The sequence below is a fragment of the Tinamus guttatus genome, unplaced genomic scaffold (assembly GCF_059628265.1).
Source record: "Tinamus guttatus ecotype Peru unplaced genomic scaffold, ASM5962826v1 Tinamus_guttatus_pri_ptg000033l, whole genome shotgun sequence".
NCBI classification, from domain to species: Eukaryota; Metazoa; Chordata; class Aves; order Tinamiformes; family Tinamidae; genus Tinamus; species Tinamus guttatus.
Window position 1 is genome coordinate 161484 of NW_028288567.1, and position 17293 is coordinate 178776.

General features: G+C 44.4%; 1 protein-coding gene across 1 annotated transcript in view; it reads right to left on the reverse strand.

Moving 5' to 3' along the window:
- Positions 1-4297: 4297 nt before the first annotated feature.
- The window catches only part of PKDCC (protein kinase domain containing, cytoplasmic), a 31348-nt gene continuing 18352 nt past the window's right edge, over positions 4298-17293 (reverse strand). Inside the window, exons 6-7 of the mRNA XM_088531633.1 lie at positions 7464-7637; positions 4298-5230 (exon numbers count right to left, since the gene is read on the reverse strand). Of these exons, the coding sequence (XP_088387759.1) occupies positions 5145-5230; positions 7464-7637 (260 nt within the window). The 3' untranslated portion in view covers positions 4298-5144. The remainder of the gene's footprint in view (positions 5231-7463; positions 7638-17293) is intronic.

Here is a 17293-nt window from a genome sequence, read left to right on the forward strand (position 1 = left end):
GAAGGAACAAAGACACAATACACCGACAGGCTCGGATTTAGTTCTGAGCAAAGTGAACTTCTTGAAACCAGTTAAAGAAAAGCTGTCCTATAAAAGTGCAATAAAAAAGCGGGTTTTTTTGCTATAAGAGCACAGAGATCCTTATGTGTACACAGGATTGAGTAAGATTCTGTCAGCCTCACTAGATGGCATAGGAGGGTGGTTTGTCTCATCATAGGAGAAAAGCTAGTTTCTGCCAGTAACTTACGGGAAATTTTATTTTATTTTATTTTATTTTATTTTATTTTATTTTATTTTATTTTATTTTATTTCAATAGAAATCCTATTAGCTAAGGGATTTACTCTGAGCAAGCTGCAAGCACGTTCTTCGCAGCTTAGGGTGGGGGAAATCCAACAAGAAACAAGCCCCGAGGCTGGCTGAGCAGCCAGTGCATTGCTGTAAGATCATTTCGTCTGCATACGGAGGCTGTGAGCGGGAACTGGGAGACAAACGCAGAAGGAATAAACTGACTGCAAAAGGTACCGAAGAAACTAGGAACTGATATTGCACGGGTTGGTGGCTGCCGGGAGGTAGGGTTTAATCCCCTTTTCAGGCTTAGGGTAGAATTTTTGGTACTCCCTGCTTCTTTTCCAGACATACCGGAATTCCACCATCAGACAAATATTTAGCATGTGCTTATTATATCCTTTTTACTCACCTAGTTTCCTTGTCCCTTTTAAATTACTTTTAGAATATGTTTGCCATACCAGCACCAGCATTCACTTTAGAACTAATTTCAGTCAGCAACTGTCTTGCTGGGTAATTTTAAATATTGAAAACCAGAAATTCTTAATAGTACATACTGAACTCAGCAGAGGAGGATAAATAAAAATTACATTATACCTGCTTGCAATCAGTGGAAATGTGTGGAACTCCTTAATCCTTTGCAAAGATCATTTATTAAATAGTTCACACATGCATGTACACACTCATATATGGAAAAAAATAGTGTATTTTTCCTCCTCATCATTCAACATTCCCATCAGTTTTCTTCCTTTTTTTTGGTATTAGTAATGAATATTACAGAATACCTGTACCTGGCCCTGTACCAAAGTTTGAACATTTCTGTATTCACGTATTTCTTTGTAAAGACAACATAACACGATCTCTGGATGCGCACTATAACCTTCCATATGCTTTAAATTACAATTCCTCTAAATCATTCGCTTAATCTAAACTATCAACAAGGATGTCCAACTTCTTTGGACTCCCACATGACAGCGCACGCAGAGGTGGAGGCCCTACAACCATTGCTGACGTCCGCACACCACCCTTGCCGGTGGGAACACCGGGAATAACGGTGGGATGACGCTTGGCGTCCTCGCGGTGTCCCCAGGCGGGACAGCTCTGAGGAGAGCTCCCGAGGCTCCGCTCTCCACAGACACAGCTTCTTCGGGGACCTCTTCTGTGACCGACTGGCCAGCATTTTGCTACCGCGTCCACCCCTTCGCTCAGCTGCTATTAGCATAAATTTTTGCTAAAACATGGTAGGAGGTGTTTCATGCCTTGATGGAGAGGACGGGCTTTCAGAGGCAGCTGCATCTGTAATGGACCTACCACGGGCAGGTCCTGCTCCATGGCAGTGATCGGTAGCAGCTACCAGACCACCAGCATATAAATACTATTGCCAGAAACAGGAGTCTCACTGCAAGGTGCTGTCCTCCCTGCACGCCACTCTCTGCCTTCCCCCAGACCGTTCTCAACCATTCGCACAAACTCCATAGGAAATTATATGGTGAAGGCTGAAATACTAAGCAAAATGATCTGTTAAAGCAGAGGAAAGTATACTGGGAATTGCAGTACTCACCTTTAGTATTAAACACTGAACTCTGGTAGTACTACCTTGTGGTGGAAGACCACAATCACATCTCTCTGTGATTCTTGACCAGTGTCTCACTGCACCTCAAGCCCTCCCTTCACAGTCTGAACAGAAGTTCACAGAAGCTTCTCAGCTGGCAACAGGGCCCCCTAATTTTCAGGCTTTCTTTCAGGTTCATAAATGCTCGAAATCGTATCACAAATCTCAACATAGAAGCTATTTCTCATAGATGAGGTAGGAGGCAAGACCTTCAGTTCCCAGAGCTGATTGCCTGAGACCTCAGCTAGTCTATTCCCGTTGGGAAAATTCCCTCTGCAGTGTCCTGCTGCAGAGCTGTTCCCTTCCAGCCTGGCTGCTCGTGTCTTCATTAGGTCTCTTCCAGGCTCTGGCCGGTGGTGGGGGCCAGGCAGTTGCTGAACATACCTTGGCCTGAAGCCTGTTGCCAGTGGTGGGGACGGGTCATCTCTTCACCAAACCAGTGCTGAGGCCACAGGCAGCTCTGTGGATGCTCGGAGCTGCAGAGCTCCCCAGGTTTCCTCTCCACGACGTGCTCTGGAGCGAGGACATGGCAAAGCACCCCCGGGAGCAGCAGCGCTCCAGGCTGCGCTGAGCTCCTGCGCCTCCAGCTGAACTCAGCGATAGCTCTGTTAGCAGGACATGTACATAAATACACGCACATGTACGTACACACCCATGCACGCACACAGGCATCAGCCATTTAAAGCCTCCTTTCATATTTGCACCTTGTGGCTTGAGGAAATGCACAAAGCAGTCAAAATGCCAGGGGCTGGGGGAGAAAGAATTGCCTTTTCCCCAGAAAACGCGGTGCAGCTCCGGCTGCCCGGCCCGGAGCCGCCCGCTCCCCTGGAGCCTCCTCCTCTGCTGCGACTTCTTGGGCCCCCGTGGCACGAGCACCAGCCGGGCAGCCTGCTGAGCCCAGCGGCCAGAGACACTCGTCCCCGACAAATTCAGCCTTTTAGCAGTGCTTATTGCAGCTACTGAAATAACAGACTGCAGTGCTGCGCCTCTCTTATTAAGACTTTAATCAGCATTTCCACAGGAAAGCCTCACTCCCAAAGAGCTATAAAACTGCCTGCACGAAGTTGATTGCTGCTGAAATCTACAATCCACTTTCTTGACTAAAAACTACATTTTGTTCCACCTTATTTGATTGGTTTGCAAAACCTGATGTAAGTTGGTTTGGCAAGTTCGTTTAAATCCAGAAACAATTCCTGGTTTCAGAGCCGTTCCTTTCAGGCACACTGAGAACAAGAGAATGAACTTATCTCAAGTTACCTGCCTGCAATATTAAAAACTTACTCGGGTTATCTTTTTTTCTTTACAGTGTTGATAACTTTTATCTAGGAATGTGACTAAAGAATTTAAGTATTCACAGTGTTTTTAAACGTTGAGTGTTTTTGGAATGGTGGATAGCACTTAATGTGAAGGCAACACACGGGAGGTTACAGATGTTCCAAACACAGACGCCCCGTCAGTGCCAACACCCTGCCAGCTCTGTGCAGTACGTGTGGGCACCATCTACGCAGCCTCTTTAGAAGAGCCTGCGGTGTTTGTTTATTACCACAGTGACTGATGGGGTCCTAAGCACGCGGCGATACCATCAGCTGAGCTATCACGGCTGCCAGGGGGGTAATTTGTGCGTTTCGGCCACTACAGGGCAACGCTCCGGCAAATTGCCCTAAGTTTTGTTACAGTATCAGTGACCTTAGAGAAACTGCGGTGAGACTAGAACTGGCACCGCCCCTGTCGCTGTCAGGCCACCTCTCCAGGGCAGCAGAGAGGCTCAACCACCATTTAGCCCTCTGAGCAATTATTTTGGAGTCTCTTCTAGTCCTCTCCCCCTTCCTAATGGTGAATTATTAAAATAATGCTAAACGGCTAAAATAACGCCAGGTGCTAGAAGACTGGTATTGACATGACTCAAACCATGGAGCAAGAAAAGCTGCTAAAACCTTGTCTTCTAACGGTCCCTTTGCTGCCCCAGAAAGACGCCTGTAAACAGAAGTTAAGCTCTTTCCTGCAAAAAGACTTCCCACTTAGGTTACTTACAATACATTATGTCTTCAGAGGATGTAGGCATTTATTTACAACACAGAAAAAAAAAAGAAATAAATCGTATTTATTTTTATTTTTTACAAAAATAAACAATTTAAGAAACAGAAGCATTTTTTTCCTGACTGTACAAACTACAAAACAGTATGACATTGGTCACTTTAGCATTTACTTTATTGCTTTCACTGAAAGCAAATTCTCTAGACACACCATGCCTATAAAATGCATTTTACATAGAATTAAGGCTAGCGTTCATTTGCCATTATTAAGGTCATTTACTTCATTCACTCTAAGAATTAGCAAGCAGTGCCTTAAACCAAGGTGATAACAAATGTTGATGATAACAAATACGAATAATTGAAAGATATTGATTAAAATAGTACTGTCCCACCAGATGGATTGCTGTGCCAGTCTAACAGAGACGTGGCTTAGTTAACAATTCCAACTCGATTCAACAAAAGTCTTAAGCACAGGCTTAATTATAAGCATATGCTTAGGCCTAACCCTATTCAGCAAAGCACTCGGCACTTGGGTAAGTCCCTACCCTTTCAGTGGGACTATTCATATGCTTATGTCATTTGCTAGACCTACAACATGGCTCCTTCAAATTAAAAATGAAATTTTCTGGTAACATTTGAAGAAAAAAAAAAGAGCTACAATCTTGCAATCCTAAACTTATCCGAGGAAGCACTCCTTCATTTTGACAATACACTGGTCTTGCATATTTGAGAACTTTAGCACAAGTGCTGATTGTCTTCAGTAATGTTTGATATGCAGTTTACAAACTGATATGCCTCAGTTTGTTGTGATTGTACTTGCCCAAATAAATATCAACGCAGAGGATGCAGACTTCTCAGAAACGATCAACCTTCATCTCCGTGCAAATAGGCACAGGTTAGAAAAATTATGCTAACCTTGGCTAGAAAAGCTAGAGCTGCCAGCTGATTTATAACCAAAATTATACCCTAACAGTGTATCATATTTTGTATTTTGCTTTGTTTTAAAAATCACATTTTCAAAATGTTGTTTTATTGCACATTCATCCTGGTCATGCAGGTCATTTCTTTAAAGTTTTGTTTAGCACTCTATAGATTAGAATGAGTAATAGTGCAATTATCTCTCCGGCCACAGCCGTCTTAAACATAACAGCTGCCTATATTTATACACAAACAGCTCTTGTCACTCACAAGTCACACCGAGCCACTTTAGCTGTCAGCCTGTCACTTTCACATATGTTATCTTGTCAGGATCAGGCACGATAGGATTTGAGGCCATCTTGAAGAAGACGAGCTGCCGACCTGAACAGGGCAGGAAAGGGAGGAAAAAAATAATTAGAAGTGATTGCCTGTTTGAAACACTGGCATTTCATATTCTTTAGGCAACCTGAGACTAAACGCTTTAACTTCAACTGGTTTAAAACTGAAACGCTTTCATTTAAAATTGCACTGAATGTCCCTTGGTTATACTACATTTACTCGTAGGTAATTATGATCATATAGCATATAGCTAGCTTAATATGAGGGAAAGCTCTGAAGATTTTACACATTTCACACCATCCTTGAAAGGACTGCTCAAGGACTCTCCCACCAATATGTATAGGTCAGCGTGGGTCACCTGCCACACGTACATCCAAGCCCAGTGAGGCTGGAGTTAGCGAGGGGACCCTGAGCACAGACTGTGAGTGGTCAGACCTTGCCCCAAGCAGCACCTCACACACATCCTCCTTCTGCCACGGACTCTCCCTGGCACCGCTTGCTACAGCTGTTCAACCTCTCTGGGGGTCAGAAATCCAAATGCTCTTTACTCCCAGCCTGCTTCTCAAGGGCTCTCCCTTAGCACTGTTTCCTTAAAAAGTACCACATGGCAAACCGGATGCCTGGACTACTGACCAAATTTCCACTCCGAATTTCCACATTTCTGGGAAGTCAAGAGCTCATACATCAGAATGACATGGTAAAGCTGATAATAAATAAGATTTACAGTATTACTACTCTGACTCATTTGCTTTTAATATTGCAGCAGGAAACAGAACCTGCTCTAAACTTCCTATGAATTTCCTTGTGCCCTGAGATTTTTTTTTTTTTTTAGCATCTTAGTTAACTTTAGTGGTCTGACTACAGATAGTGTGACACGACAAGCCAATAGTCACTGGCAAGGTTAGTGTAAATTAGCTTTTTCTGGGGTCCTGGAAGTCTCTGTTCCCATCTCAGGGAATCACAATAAATTCAGAAAGCTCTAGCAGTCTAAACAGTCAAAACACTCTGATATGTAGGAAATTTCTGAAGTTCCTATTCAACTGTAAGGCTTTCCGAGCTGGGGGCCTGCACTGAGATACATATTTATATAAGCTTGGCTTGCTGTATATTTATGTTGCTCACCTAAGCACAATGAAAACACCCAACTGCACACAGGATAGAAAGTTAAGACATGCTAAGACCTCAGTTTTACAGCAAGATGAGTCTTGGAGCTTAAGTTACCTGCCACCCAAGAAGTCTGTGGCAGGGGAAGGACTTAAATCAGCTTCCCAAAGTTTGGCTGGCATCAGCCACCCTTCCTTTTAGAGACGAGAGCAGGACAGCCAGCCTGGGCTGAGCCTTGGTATCTCCAGGCAGGAAAGCAGCTATGGGTGACGATGACACGCAGCACTCCTGGGATGTTACAGACCACCACGTGCATTTGAACATCCACCACCAGTCATCACAGATTCTCAGTAGACATTTGTCACATCTTAGTTTCTCAAATAACTGTGAAAATTCCTCGGAATAAGCCTAAATTTGGTTCAGAAGTAGGGAGACAGAGCCAATCCTACACTAAAGTGAATCGGCACTAACTGACTGACTTCAGTGGGACCACGCTGTGACCACCAGGCCCACAAAACTCTTGGGAAATGTATTTATCCCTCCAAGTCAGCCATACTCCGTTAGACAAGACAAGCAAATGAGTTGTGGTGGCAAGTGGGACTTTCCCCTCCAAAGCTCTTTGTAGCCACGACGCAGTGCCGGGCTCTTCCACCTCTCCCTGGTTTTGAGCACTGCCTCCCCACTGTCCTTGAGCCAAATCCAGGCTGAGGGAAGCACACCATTCCCATCAGAAGCCGGGCATCGCCTACATCAGTCGGAAAGTCCCAGCTGGTTGGATGCGTGGGAGAACCTGTTTGGTTTTGTGTCAAACCGCAGCAACCATATGGGCTGGAAAGATTTATTTAAATCCAGATGTTGGGCCACGTCCTGCACATTTAAGTGCGGAAACAAGTCACAGACTTTTGTTGTTTCTGCTGCTGTATTTTAAAATAAAGCTTGGGACCCCCAAGCTGGGGAACTCCATGGCCCACAGGCAGCAGCCCTTGTCCACTGAGAGCCAAGCTCTGCTGAAGCTGAAACTTCAGAAACGATCCTACTTCTGGCTGCTGATGGTGGCTCCCACAGACAAGCACAGCATGTTCCTCAAACTGTGTTAAAACACTGCTTCACTGAAAGCAGCCGGAATATCTGACTCAGCTGCTGTTTTTCTTGAGCACCATCCATGACCTACCTGTCCAAGTCGTCTGGTTAGTCAAGACGAAAGCTTTGCACTGCGAGTAGCTGTCGCAGATCTCGATGGCTTCGTTGACGTCAAACACGGAGAGGAGGCAGCCCTTGTGATGGTACGATGGCCAGCATCTGTAGTTCTCATCGGGAATAAAAGCTTCAGGCACCCGCCTGTACTCTGCAATTAACCAGAGCAAAGCAATCAGCTCAAGAGCTCTAGCCAAACTGAGCCTCTTTTTTACTCAGCAAAGTTTATTATAACAACTTTGGAGAGGAATATGTGGTGGAAAAGGCGAACAGCTAGACTGAGGCAGAACCATTTTAGTCCCAAATGTGCTCAGAGTTCTGCACCTTACTTTGTTTTTCCTTTTTCCTTTCTACTTTTCACCTTTTTTTCTCCTAGAAAGTGTCTGTAAATAAACAGCCTGTGCACAAAACGCTTTTTCCCCTTCCCCACTGCGCAGGCGAGGCTTTGATTTTATTAGGAGTTTTACAGGAAGAATGTCCCTTTGAATAAACAGCATCCACTTGAATGAACTGACTCACTGTCCTACTTCTCAACAGGGAGCGGGATTGTCAGGGTGAGACCCGGCCAGGCGTTCCCAGCCCTCCCTCCCCGTTAGGGGAGCCTGCTATTTTCCTCCGGCCCCTTTAGAGAAGGAAGAAAAGGCAGGCTTTTAATTAAGCAAACTTTTTTTTTTGCTTGCTCAGATTAGCACAAAAGGGGAGTTGCTTGATGGGCCTCCGAGAGAAGAAAAACCCAGCGCACGAAGCATGTCCGCTTGGTCCGTGCCCAGCGCCGCGGCGCTGCCCGCCGCTTCCTCGTCCTCTTTGGCTGCCGTTCAGTCTCACTTGCCTTTATGAGCTGCCTCTCGTTCCCTGTGCACGGCTCCTCTCGGCCTCCCAGCTGCTTAGGGGGGCTCTCTAATGAATGCACCAGCAAATTTAACTAATCATTTATAAATATTTCTGTTTAGCTTCCAGACACAAAAATTGATGGTTCTGCCTCCCACCCGCCCCTGCACCGTATTCAGAAAAATAAATACATTCTGTATTTCTTCTAATTGTATCTATTATGGAAATTGGAGCTGCCTGCCCTGACTCACAGCCTATTCTCCAGTCACTCTGGTTCTGCCTGACGTTGCAGATTCAGCCTGCTAGCATTTCAGGCAGCGCATTATGCTAACACCCCTAAGTCAGAGGCCAGCGTGTCTACCAGACTCTAAACCACCAGTATTACAATTACAAAAGGTATGATACATCAACAAGGGCTCGTTCACCCCACACATTCTGGAATAGTGCAAAAGAAATGCAGAAAATGCACTATTTTCCAAGCATAGCTCATCAGAAGTATTGTAAGACACATCCACCAACTGGAAGCTAAATCAGAGATGATCATGTGCCACTTAATCAAAGGCAAAAAAGCTTGACTCAGAAAAGGCAGACTCACTGTTAGGAGGAAGTATAAAAAAAAAAAAAAAAACAGAACCAAAAAGTAGTTTCACTAAGAAATGTCCATTTCGCTGCCAAAAATATGCATACATTTCTTTGGAAGAAAAGTAGCTGTATAAATCAGAACTGCTACTGACTGGATAGGTAATAGCCTGTCTTTTCCTAATTTCTGCATAAACTGGATGAGGCCAATCATTCTGGAATGTAGCTCATTGATATTCTCATATCTCTGTATGATAACTGCTGAATATTGTGCCTTACAGCCAAGGTCAGTAAAATGGTGGGTGCAAATGAGATGCCAAGAGTCCCAATTCACCACTGCCTGCACCATACATAACCGCTTATACCAGTGAGGGCCACAGGCTAACGTGATATAAATGTGACTAAACGTGACTACGGAGGTGCCACGTGGCACTGAAACACACCAAACCCTGCAGCACAGCCACAAAATGGTGACGTTGGCTGTAACAGAGGAATCCCGCCCCAGCTCCTCGGCGCTCGCGCCATCCCTGCGGCCGGGCTGCAGCAGCCCTTGGCATGCAGTCAGGCAACTCCAATGCCACGATGTATTTCTCTCCATGTAAGGCAGGAGCCTGTCTTACTGTGCGCTTTTTAAACTCCTCCAGTCACAGCTATGCCTCTTAATACGCCCATAGTACTTTCAGCCCTCTCTTCCTATTACAACCGCTACGAGTTAGACTCTCGGCTGACTTGAACAGGTTTCAAAAGCACAACAGTGATTTACATGAGCTAAGGTCCTGGCAGAAGTGGAGGATAAAGCTCTCCCTTTTACTGACTTTTCCAAGGTGACTGAACCTGGTAAATCACTTGGGCAGCCTGGAAACATTAATCAACAGGGATGGGCCAGCAACAACCGCGATCATGAAAGTGAGGTCCTGTTAAGTGTCCAAGACGGTACTGAGCACATCCTCACCTTGTGCAGGAACACAGCTGCAGCCGTCCCTGTGCTCCAGCTCCCTCCTAGACAGGGCGGCAGCGCTGGCCAAACCCTAAAGCAGGGGAGGCACCACGATCTGCAGCGATCACCGGGTGCAGCATTCACATAAATCATGGAGCACAGCAAAGTTATTTGGGCCTCCTGCCACTCCTGCCTGCTGGAAATTTAGCAGAGGGGGAAGGCAGCAAAGGAAGCACCACGACCCGCACAGGTTTCTCTTTCTACCGTGTGTTTTTTTCCCTATGATGAAGGAGCCGCACTAGCATCTCAAGCGCAAGGCCCTGTTGCAGCAGCACCCAAGGAGACTAGCACGTTAGTCTCTGAACTAGAGTTCAGAGACCAACTAGACTAGAGAGACTAGTCTAGTTCAGAGTGACTTCAGACTGAAGTCTAGTTCAGAGACTAGAACTAACTCTGAACTAGACTTCAGTTAGTTCTGAAAACTTGCCATTGTATTTAAAGCCCTGAGAGCCCGATCCTGCAACCACCTGGAGACTCAGCACGAGATACCATCCACCTCTGCTTCCACCAAAGTCAGCAGCAGCGGGACCCTGACCAGACCTTTTCACAAAGGAGGAAATACCAGATAGCTTTGCTGTCAAAGCAAGGACCATATGGCTGAAAAGGGAGAACTAGCCACATCAGACGCTCCTAAACTTCCTTTTCTACACACAGCTTTTCTTCCTACCACTAGCCTAATAAGTCTTACAACATTTTTTTCCTTTAATCGTTCTTTCATGTTCTTTTAAAAACAGACACGTAGAGCTGAGCTACTCAGCAAGGCCCTGACATGGCGGCGCCGGCAGGAGCAGGAAGGCCCTGACATGGCAGGAAGGCAGCTCCCCGCCTGCCTGCGGCCGCAGCCACCACAGGGCCCTCGGGCACCGCCGCCAGCAGCTCCCTCCCAGGGCAGCCCCTCTCACAGGGAGGCCACAGGGGAGCAAGGGGCGGCCCAGTCACGGTCCCGCATCCCGCCTCACACTCCCAGATCCTGCCTCCTCGCGAGGCCAATGTGGGACAACCTCTTAAACTGTGACTGTCCAAAGGCATCCAGGAACCCATGTGTCCATGTGTTTTTTTATATGCTTATGGATGCTTTGCAGGAGCCAGCAACTCACTGCAACACCAAACGAGTGCTGCTCTGAGGAGTTGCATCCTTCTGCAGATTTTGCTTTATTGCGAGTATGGCAAGGTAGCCGTCTCCCTAATTTGCAAAGTGAAGGCAAATATCTTTGGAATCTCTTGTTTACACCATGACAAATTAGGGAGTTGACCCTCTTAGCCCTTAATTCGCACACGTTGTGAAGAAAAGGACTCTTTTTACATGAGGTAGGAGAAGGAAGGGCACTCTTGAAGGACGCCCCTGGATTAAAGTGTGTCCCAGCAGCGGCAGCACCTCCTGCTTTTGCTTGTGCTCTATTCGCAGCAGCCAGCAGGAAATCAAAGTTCACCCCTGTGTACGTGTGGCTAACACAGCCCTCGGTCGAATCGGGGCTGCCTCAGCTCATCAGATACAAGCCCAAACCACACAGGAGGCAAATACCCAATCTGCACAAGATACCTAAACACAAGGTGAATCCAAATGTTGATATTCTCTGCACTAATTTTAAGTAGTCTTTGCCTATTATGCAAACTTTGCTCAGTAATCCATTGCAGAGAAGCACAGCTACAGTCCTTTGCTTCACGCTTCTGCAAGCTTGGAGAGCGTTTCAACGTTGAAATAGACATCCAGACAAAAATACGCCAGCAAAAACCTATCTTAGGTCACAGACAGAGAAGTCGAACAGACCTTAATGCCAACCCTGTCAAACCTCAGCTAAAGCACTGGCTTCCCTTACGCCTTGAAATGACAGTCCTGGTCACTCAAGTGCAACTACTTGGCCAGTTTAGCAACACTGCACTGAGTTCAAGACAGCTCTAGCTCAGGTTTTTGTCCTGCCAAGACCTGAAACTTGCTTAAATGGAGCCCGTGGAATTTGAAGGCTCACGGCAGTAAATCACATCATAAAAAGGTCAAAGTTCTGGTCGATTTCCAGACTAATGGTGTTTAAAACCAATAAATACTTGCCTAATAGTATAAATGCAGCCATAAATTTACACTTTTGCGTACATATATGTAGTTTGACACAGAGTACGTTAAGGTGATCACAGCAATGGCAAAGAATAGATCAGAGAAATGCAAGATGTTCTTACTGCTATCACCACAAGAATTCTTTTTTCCCCCATCTACTGATTTTCTGAGTATTGAAGGAAATAAAAAGTAAAAAGTAATGCAGTAAATGTGATCTTGATGTCACTTATGACAGGTTTGCTCCAGTTTATAAGTGAGAGCTGATTCATTGCTGATTAGTTATACAAATAAATCTCAGTAGGAAATTTTTTCCTGCCACAGAAACATCTTGAAATTTCAATCTTCCTGTGTGGAACTGAGGCAAGTCTCCGACTTTTTGTTTCCAGATTCAATAGTTTTAAAATGCTTTTTAAAGCTTGCGCTAGTCGATGAAAACATACTGCTTCAATCATCCCCACATCATCCATTTCCAAGTCAACCTCTTTATTTAAAAAAAAGTAATTATAAGCTAATGGGGACCACGAAACAATAAAAATAAAGCAACAATTGAATCATAAAACAATCTTTGTATTTTGTGTTTTCTTAACTCAATTAAAAAAAAAATGAGAAAATGTCCTTCCTGTAAAAAAGTTTCATTTTCACCAGTTGAAAAATTCTGCTTAAAAAAGTATTGTGTTGAAAATTGCTGAGTCAATTCTCAAAATGAATCAAGAAACTTCAACTAAGTTGTACACAGAGTTGGTGTAAGAACGGAATTAAGCTTCACTGAGTCAATCCTATCACTCCCCATTCACTGCAAGTAGCAAGAACAAAGTTAGGGTGATCTGAAGAGCGACAGCCAGTGCAAGACAAGCATTTTCTCAGGCCAGGTAAAAGAGGCATCTTTAAAGCCAGTCTGTGGCATCACTGACCAGCGCAAGAACCCTAAAAGAGGTTAAAACATGGACTATCAAAAATAACCTGCACTGTCCCAAAGCCAACTATAATCTATAAACATACTAATTTTCACCATACTAGACTGAATCATATAAATAACTCTACAAGTATATTATAAACTATGTGAAACCGCCTGTGGTTTCCCCCTTTTAGCTTGTTTGAGTCACCCTAAGTCTGACTTTAATCAGTCCTAATGACCGTTCATTTCAGCCACAGCAGCCAGATTGCATTTTTACTACCCACTACAGCTACTAGTTGGAAAACTGCCCAGTTTTCTTTTCTAGTTATCACCTGCCAATACTCCATGGGTCAATGACACAGATGCAATAATGTTCATCCTTGAAACAGAAATTGTGTTGCTCCTTTTCCTCCTTCCTCTTTGCCTCCACTCTAGCATAAAACAGGCAGTTGAACCTGTATTTTCTTTTAATTGCCTTGCTTGCAATTAAGCAGAAAGGCCCTGAACTCAACAATCTCACTTAGATGCAATACTAAGCAGTATTTTGCTACACAAACAGTCCCACTGAGTCCCAGGGAGATTCAGAACAGAATCAGATTCAAAATAGACAATAAATAGATAATAAATACACTTATGTGTCAATACGATTCATTTTATGCTAAAATTTCCTCATGCTTCAATACGTTCTTCAACACAAACACTCTTCAGGCAACAGCCTTCATAAAAGTTCATGTACCGCTGCTCTAAGGGAAGCCGTTTTTTCCTATGCCTGAGGAAAGGAGACGTTAAACATATCTGTGTGTCTCTGCCTTAAAACCTCTCTGACAAATAACAACTGTTTAGAAGGGCAGAAAGGTCTGGCAGGGCACGTATTTGCCATAGTGCTTCTCTGCGTGTGTTCGTCACCCTCTGGCTGCTTCATGCATGCAGGCTGCAAGCTAAGCACTCTGTTTATGTCCTCCTATGGAGCGTACAGTAGACCACATTTAAAGCAGTATGTATGGTGCCACAATGAAACACAAATAAGAATTATATGTTATGTTGCAGGGTATTCCTATCAACGCTGCACAGCTGGTCTCTTCTGCCTTGCGCACCATGATGTGGGGCCAGCGCAGCAGGTTGCAGCTACAGAACCATCGTGGGTCCGTTCCTGCCATGTAAGCCCTTTCATCAAAGCCATCCACGGAACAACGGAGCACCAGAAACGGTCGTAAGCGGCGCTTGGCCCACTCGCTCCCGAAACCAACGACGTTGATGCATGGGCCCAAAGGGGTACGGCGCCACATGCACATGTATGGGTGCAGTTACATTTGAAGACAGATGCCTGCAGGATTTAAAAAGATACTGGTGACTTCATTTATCTTTTTCAAAGGAGCTGAGGACCTAGCCCAGCAACAAAAAAATATTTTCCTGTAAGCTATCATGTTTGGCCTCGAGAAGTTTAGCAGCAGCAGCCGGCAGCGGCAGACAGAGCAGAAGACACCGCTCAGTGGGCGGCACGCAGCGTTTGCACCGCGGCAGGGGTGCCCATCGCTGCTCTCTTCACCCCTTTGCTGCTTGGCCTCCCTGGGCAAGGGACACAGCCGAAGACAGTGGTGGGGCTGCGAGGCTGCCCCGCAGCGCGTTCCCCAGCGCCCGCCTCAGCGCTTGGGCCTGCCGTGGGGCACGCAGGCTGCCCCGTGGCCCTGCAAAACCCCTCTTCCGCACACGCGCCCTGTTCGACTCCAGTCATTCTTGGAGACATTTACCCTTTCCTAAACAGGTTGCTATAGTTACCCTGGCAAATATTTTTTAAAAACACTGTCGTACTGTAAATGTTTACATACAGCATAATCCTGCCAAATTGTCTTGAGACAAAGGGAAACGCGACGTGCCTTTATGTCCAGCCTGACGGCTTTTTTAGCCCTGCGAATGTACTCTCAGCTAACAACAGGGGCTAATTACAGCTTTCTGTGGGCTTGCACAGCCTTAGGCCTAATAATGGCTCATCTATTAGCTTTAATGAATAACAAAGCTATCGGATTTACTAGTGTTAGCTGATTTCACGCATTTCTGAGTAAATTCCGAGTTAACTGAAAGGCCAGGGCTTAGCTCAAGGGCCAGACACCCAGTTGGTACAAATCAGTGTCAGTTGACCGAAGTAATAAAAGTTTCGGTACTTGGGCAGGACTTTAGAGATGAACAACAGAAAGTTTTTTTATAGTTTTCCTCAATCTTGATAACTAAAGGAACAATTTAATCATTGTAGATAACATATGTGAAACGAAATACGTGGTTCCTGCTTTAATTCACATTCTTATTGCAGCAAGAGGCCAACAGTCAATGAAATATGAAGGTATTTGCTCATGGTGTTGCTTTAAACACTGTAATGTTCCTATACCAACATTAACAGTAGTGTGATTTATGGTAACAGAACACATACATAGCTATCAAATGTCTCCCGCGCCTCTACTCAGTTCCTAAGATACTAAAGCAAAGTCCAGAGCATAATATAATTTACAGCACTATAAAATGTTTTACAACTGAAGCACAGTGAAAGCTTAATATCCAAGACCTTCTGTAATATGACTATGTCATCTTGTTAAACATTATTTATGGGAACACGAGGACTGAGAAGAGCTTTCTTCGTGTCACTTTCCTACCGATTATCAATATCACCTTTCGCACTTCATGGTGTTCATAGGAGGAGGTCTTCCTCTCAAAAACACAAGTTCACAGAGATAACAGCTTGTTTCCTAAAAGACTATTTTAACCATGTCCTCAGATCACCACCCAAGATCATGGTTTCTTCCTTTCTAGTAAGAACTTATAACATTCAAGACAGTGGATAATTCAAAACATTGAGACTTTTAGGGCAAATTCTCAAGTGTCATTACCTGAAACCTCTATTTTTCTTTTTTTTTTTTTCTTTCTTTTTTTTTTTTTTTAGTGCTTGTACTTCTTGAATCTGAATTCTCTTCTAGTTTTGCCTTTTTTATTTGAACATCCACCACAGCTGTTTGTCTCACACTGAAAAATTAATTCCTGTCTTTCCTGCCATGTGAGAGGGTAAGCAGCTCAGGAAGCACTCACCTTCTGAGACTTCCATCATCAGAAAGAGAGTCTATATGAACTCGGACTTGCAAGACCTTGGCACTGTGGTATGTGAATGCAGAGCCCTGATTAACTCTGACCTGGCCTCAGAACTAAACCATAATCTCCAGTTTTAGCTTAGTCTAGCACTGGATTGCTATATTCCTTGAATTTTCACTATATTGTAAAGTAAGAAAAAAAACCTCATAAAAATTTTTCCTTTGCTATCTGGGAGTAACACAGTGACCCCCTAAACAGGGCCAAAAAACTACTGCAGTTTGTGAAGGTATCACAGTTTTTGACTGTCTCTTTCCACTACCCACCAGTGATATAAAATACAGGATTTCACCTAGTGCTCAGCCCTGGTTTAGCTGGGCCAGGAATGGGAAAGCTCAGCTGGGAATGCTGTGAGGAGAAGTTGGTTATGTGGACACGAAGCCTCTTTCTGCACCCACTATCACCCTCTCCTGCAACATCCCTGTAATGTCAGATGAGAAGAATTTCCTATTTATTGAATACTCTTTGGACTGGAAGCATTAAAAATGAATCCCAGCTTGACTTTACAAATGAAGTATTAGTAGAAGGAGGAAGGTATGCAGAATAGAAATGATATGAATGAGCAGGCAGGGCTATTTTCACTCTTGAAGTATGACTTTTTCATTTTTTTCTGGCGAGGAAAAGGAGCCTTAAAATAGAAATAAATTACAATGCCTTTTCTGTTTGGGTAAAGCAGCCTTAGAACAAACGAGAAGCAGACCTGAACATCTTAAAGATGTGGCAGCTAAGTCTGAAAACATCTCCTGCAAGCATAACTTCTGCTAACACATCCGATTTCTCAGGCCAGTTATAGGTTGAGACCTTTTTTATATCAAGGTATTTACATTCATGAGCTTTAATTTAGCAGCCTCCTCGACTGGCATAACGTTACTTAAAGTTTCCAGGTATTTTCAACGTCTTAGCTGATGCTGTGGAGCGTCAGGTCCCCAAGAACCTTGAAGCATCCTTAAAATAAAAAGGACCACTTGCACAGGAAGACATTACTAACCTTGAGCAAGGCGAGCAGATTCTATGTTATATTGTCCAGGACTCCATGGAATTAAACTAACACAAATATGTGTATTTATTATAGGAGCTAGGAATACAGGAAGCTCTGCTCCGTATTACTAGGAACTTGCACTGTCAGGTTTACTGCTACTGTCCTAAACATTTCTCCTTTCATATTATCCTGATATGGTGGTTAAATCTGGAATCAACCAGTATCACAGAAAAACTTTGGCTCTCCTGGCACTTCTTCAACAAAGGACGTGTTTGTACTATTGATTGGACCGCTGAAAATAATTTTGCTGTGTTGACAGGCATCACTCAGCACAGACTGTGATGAAAAGC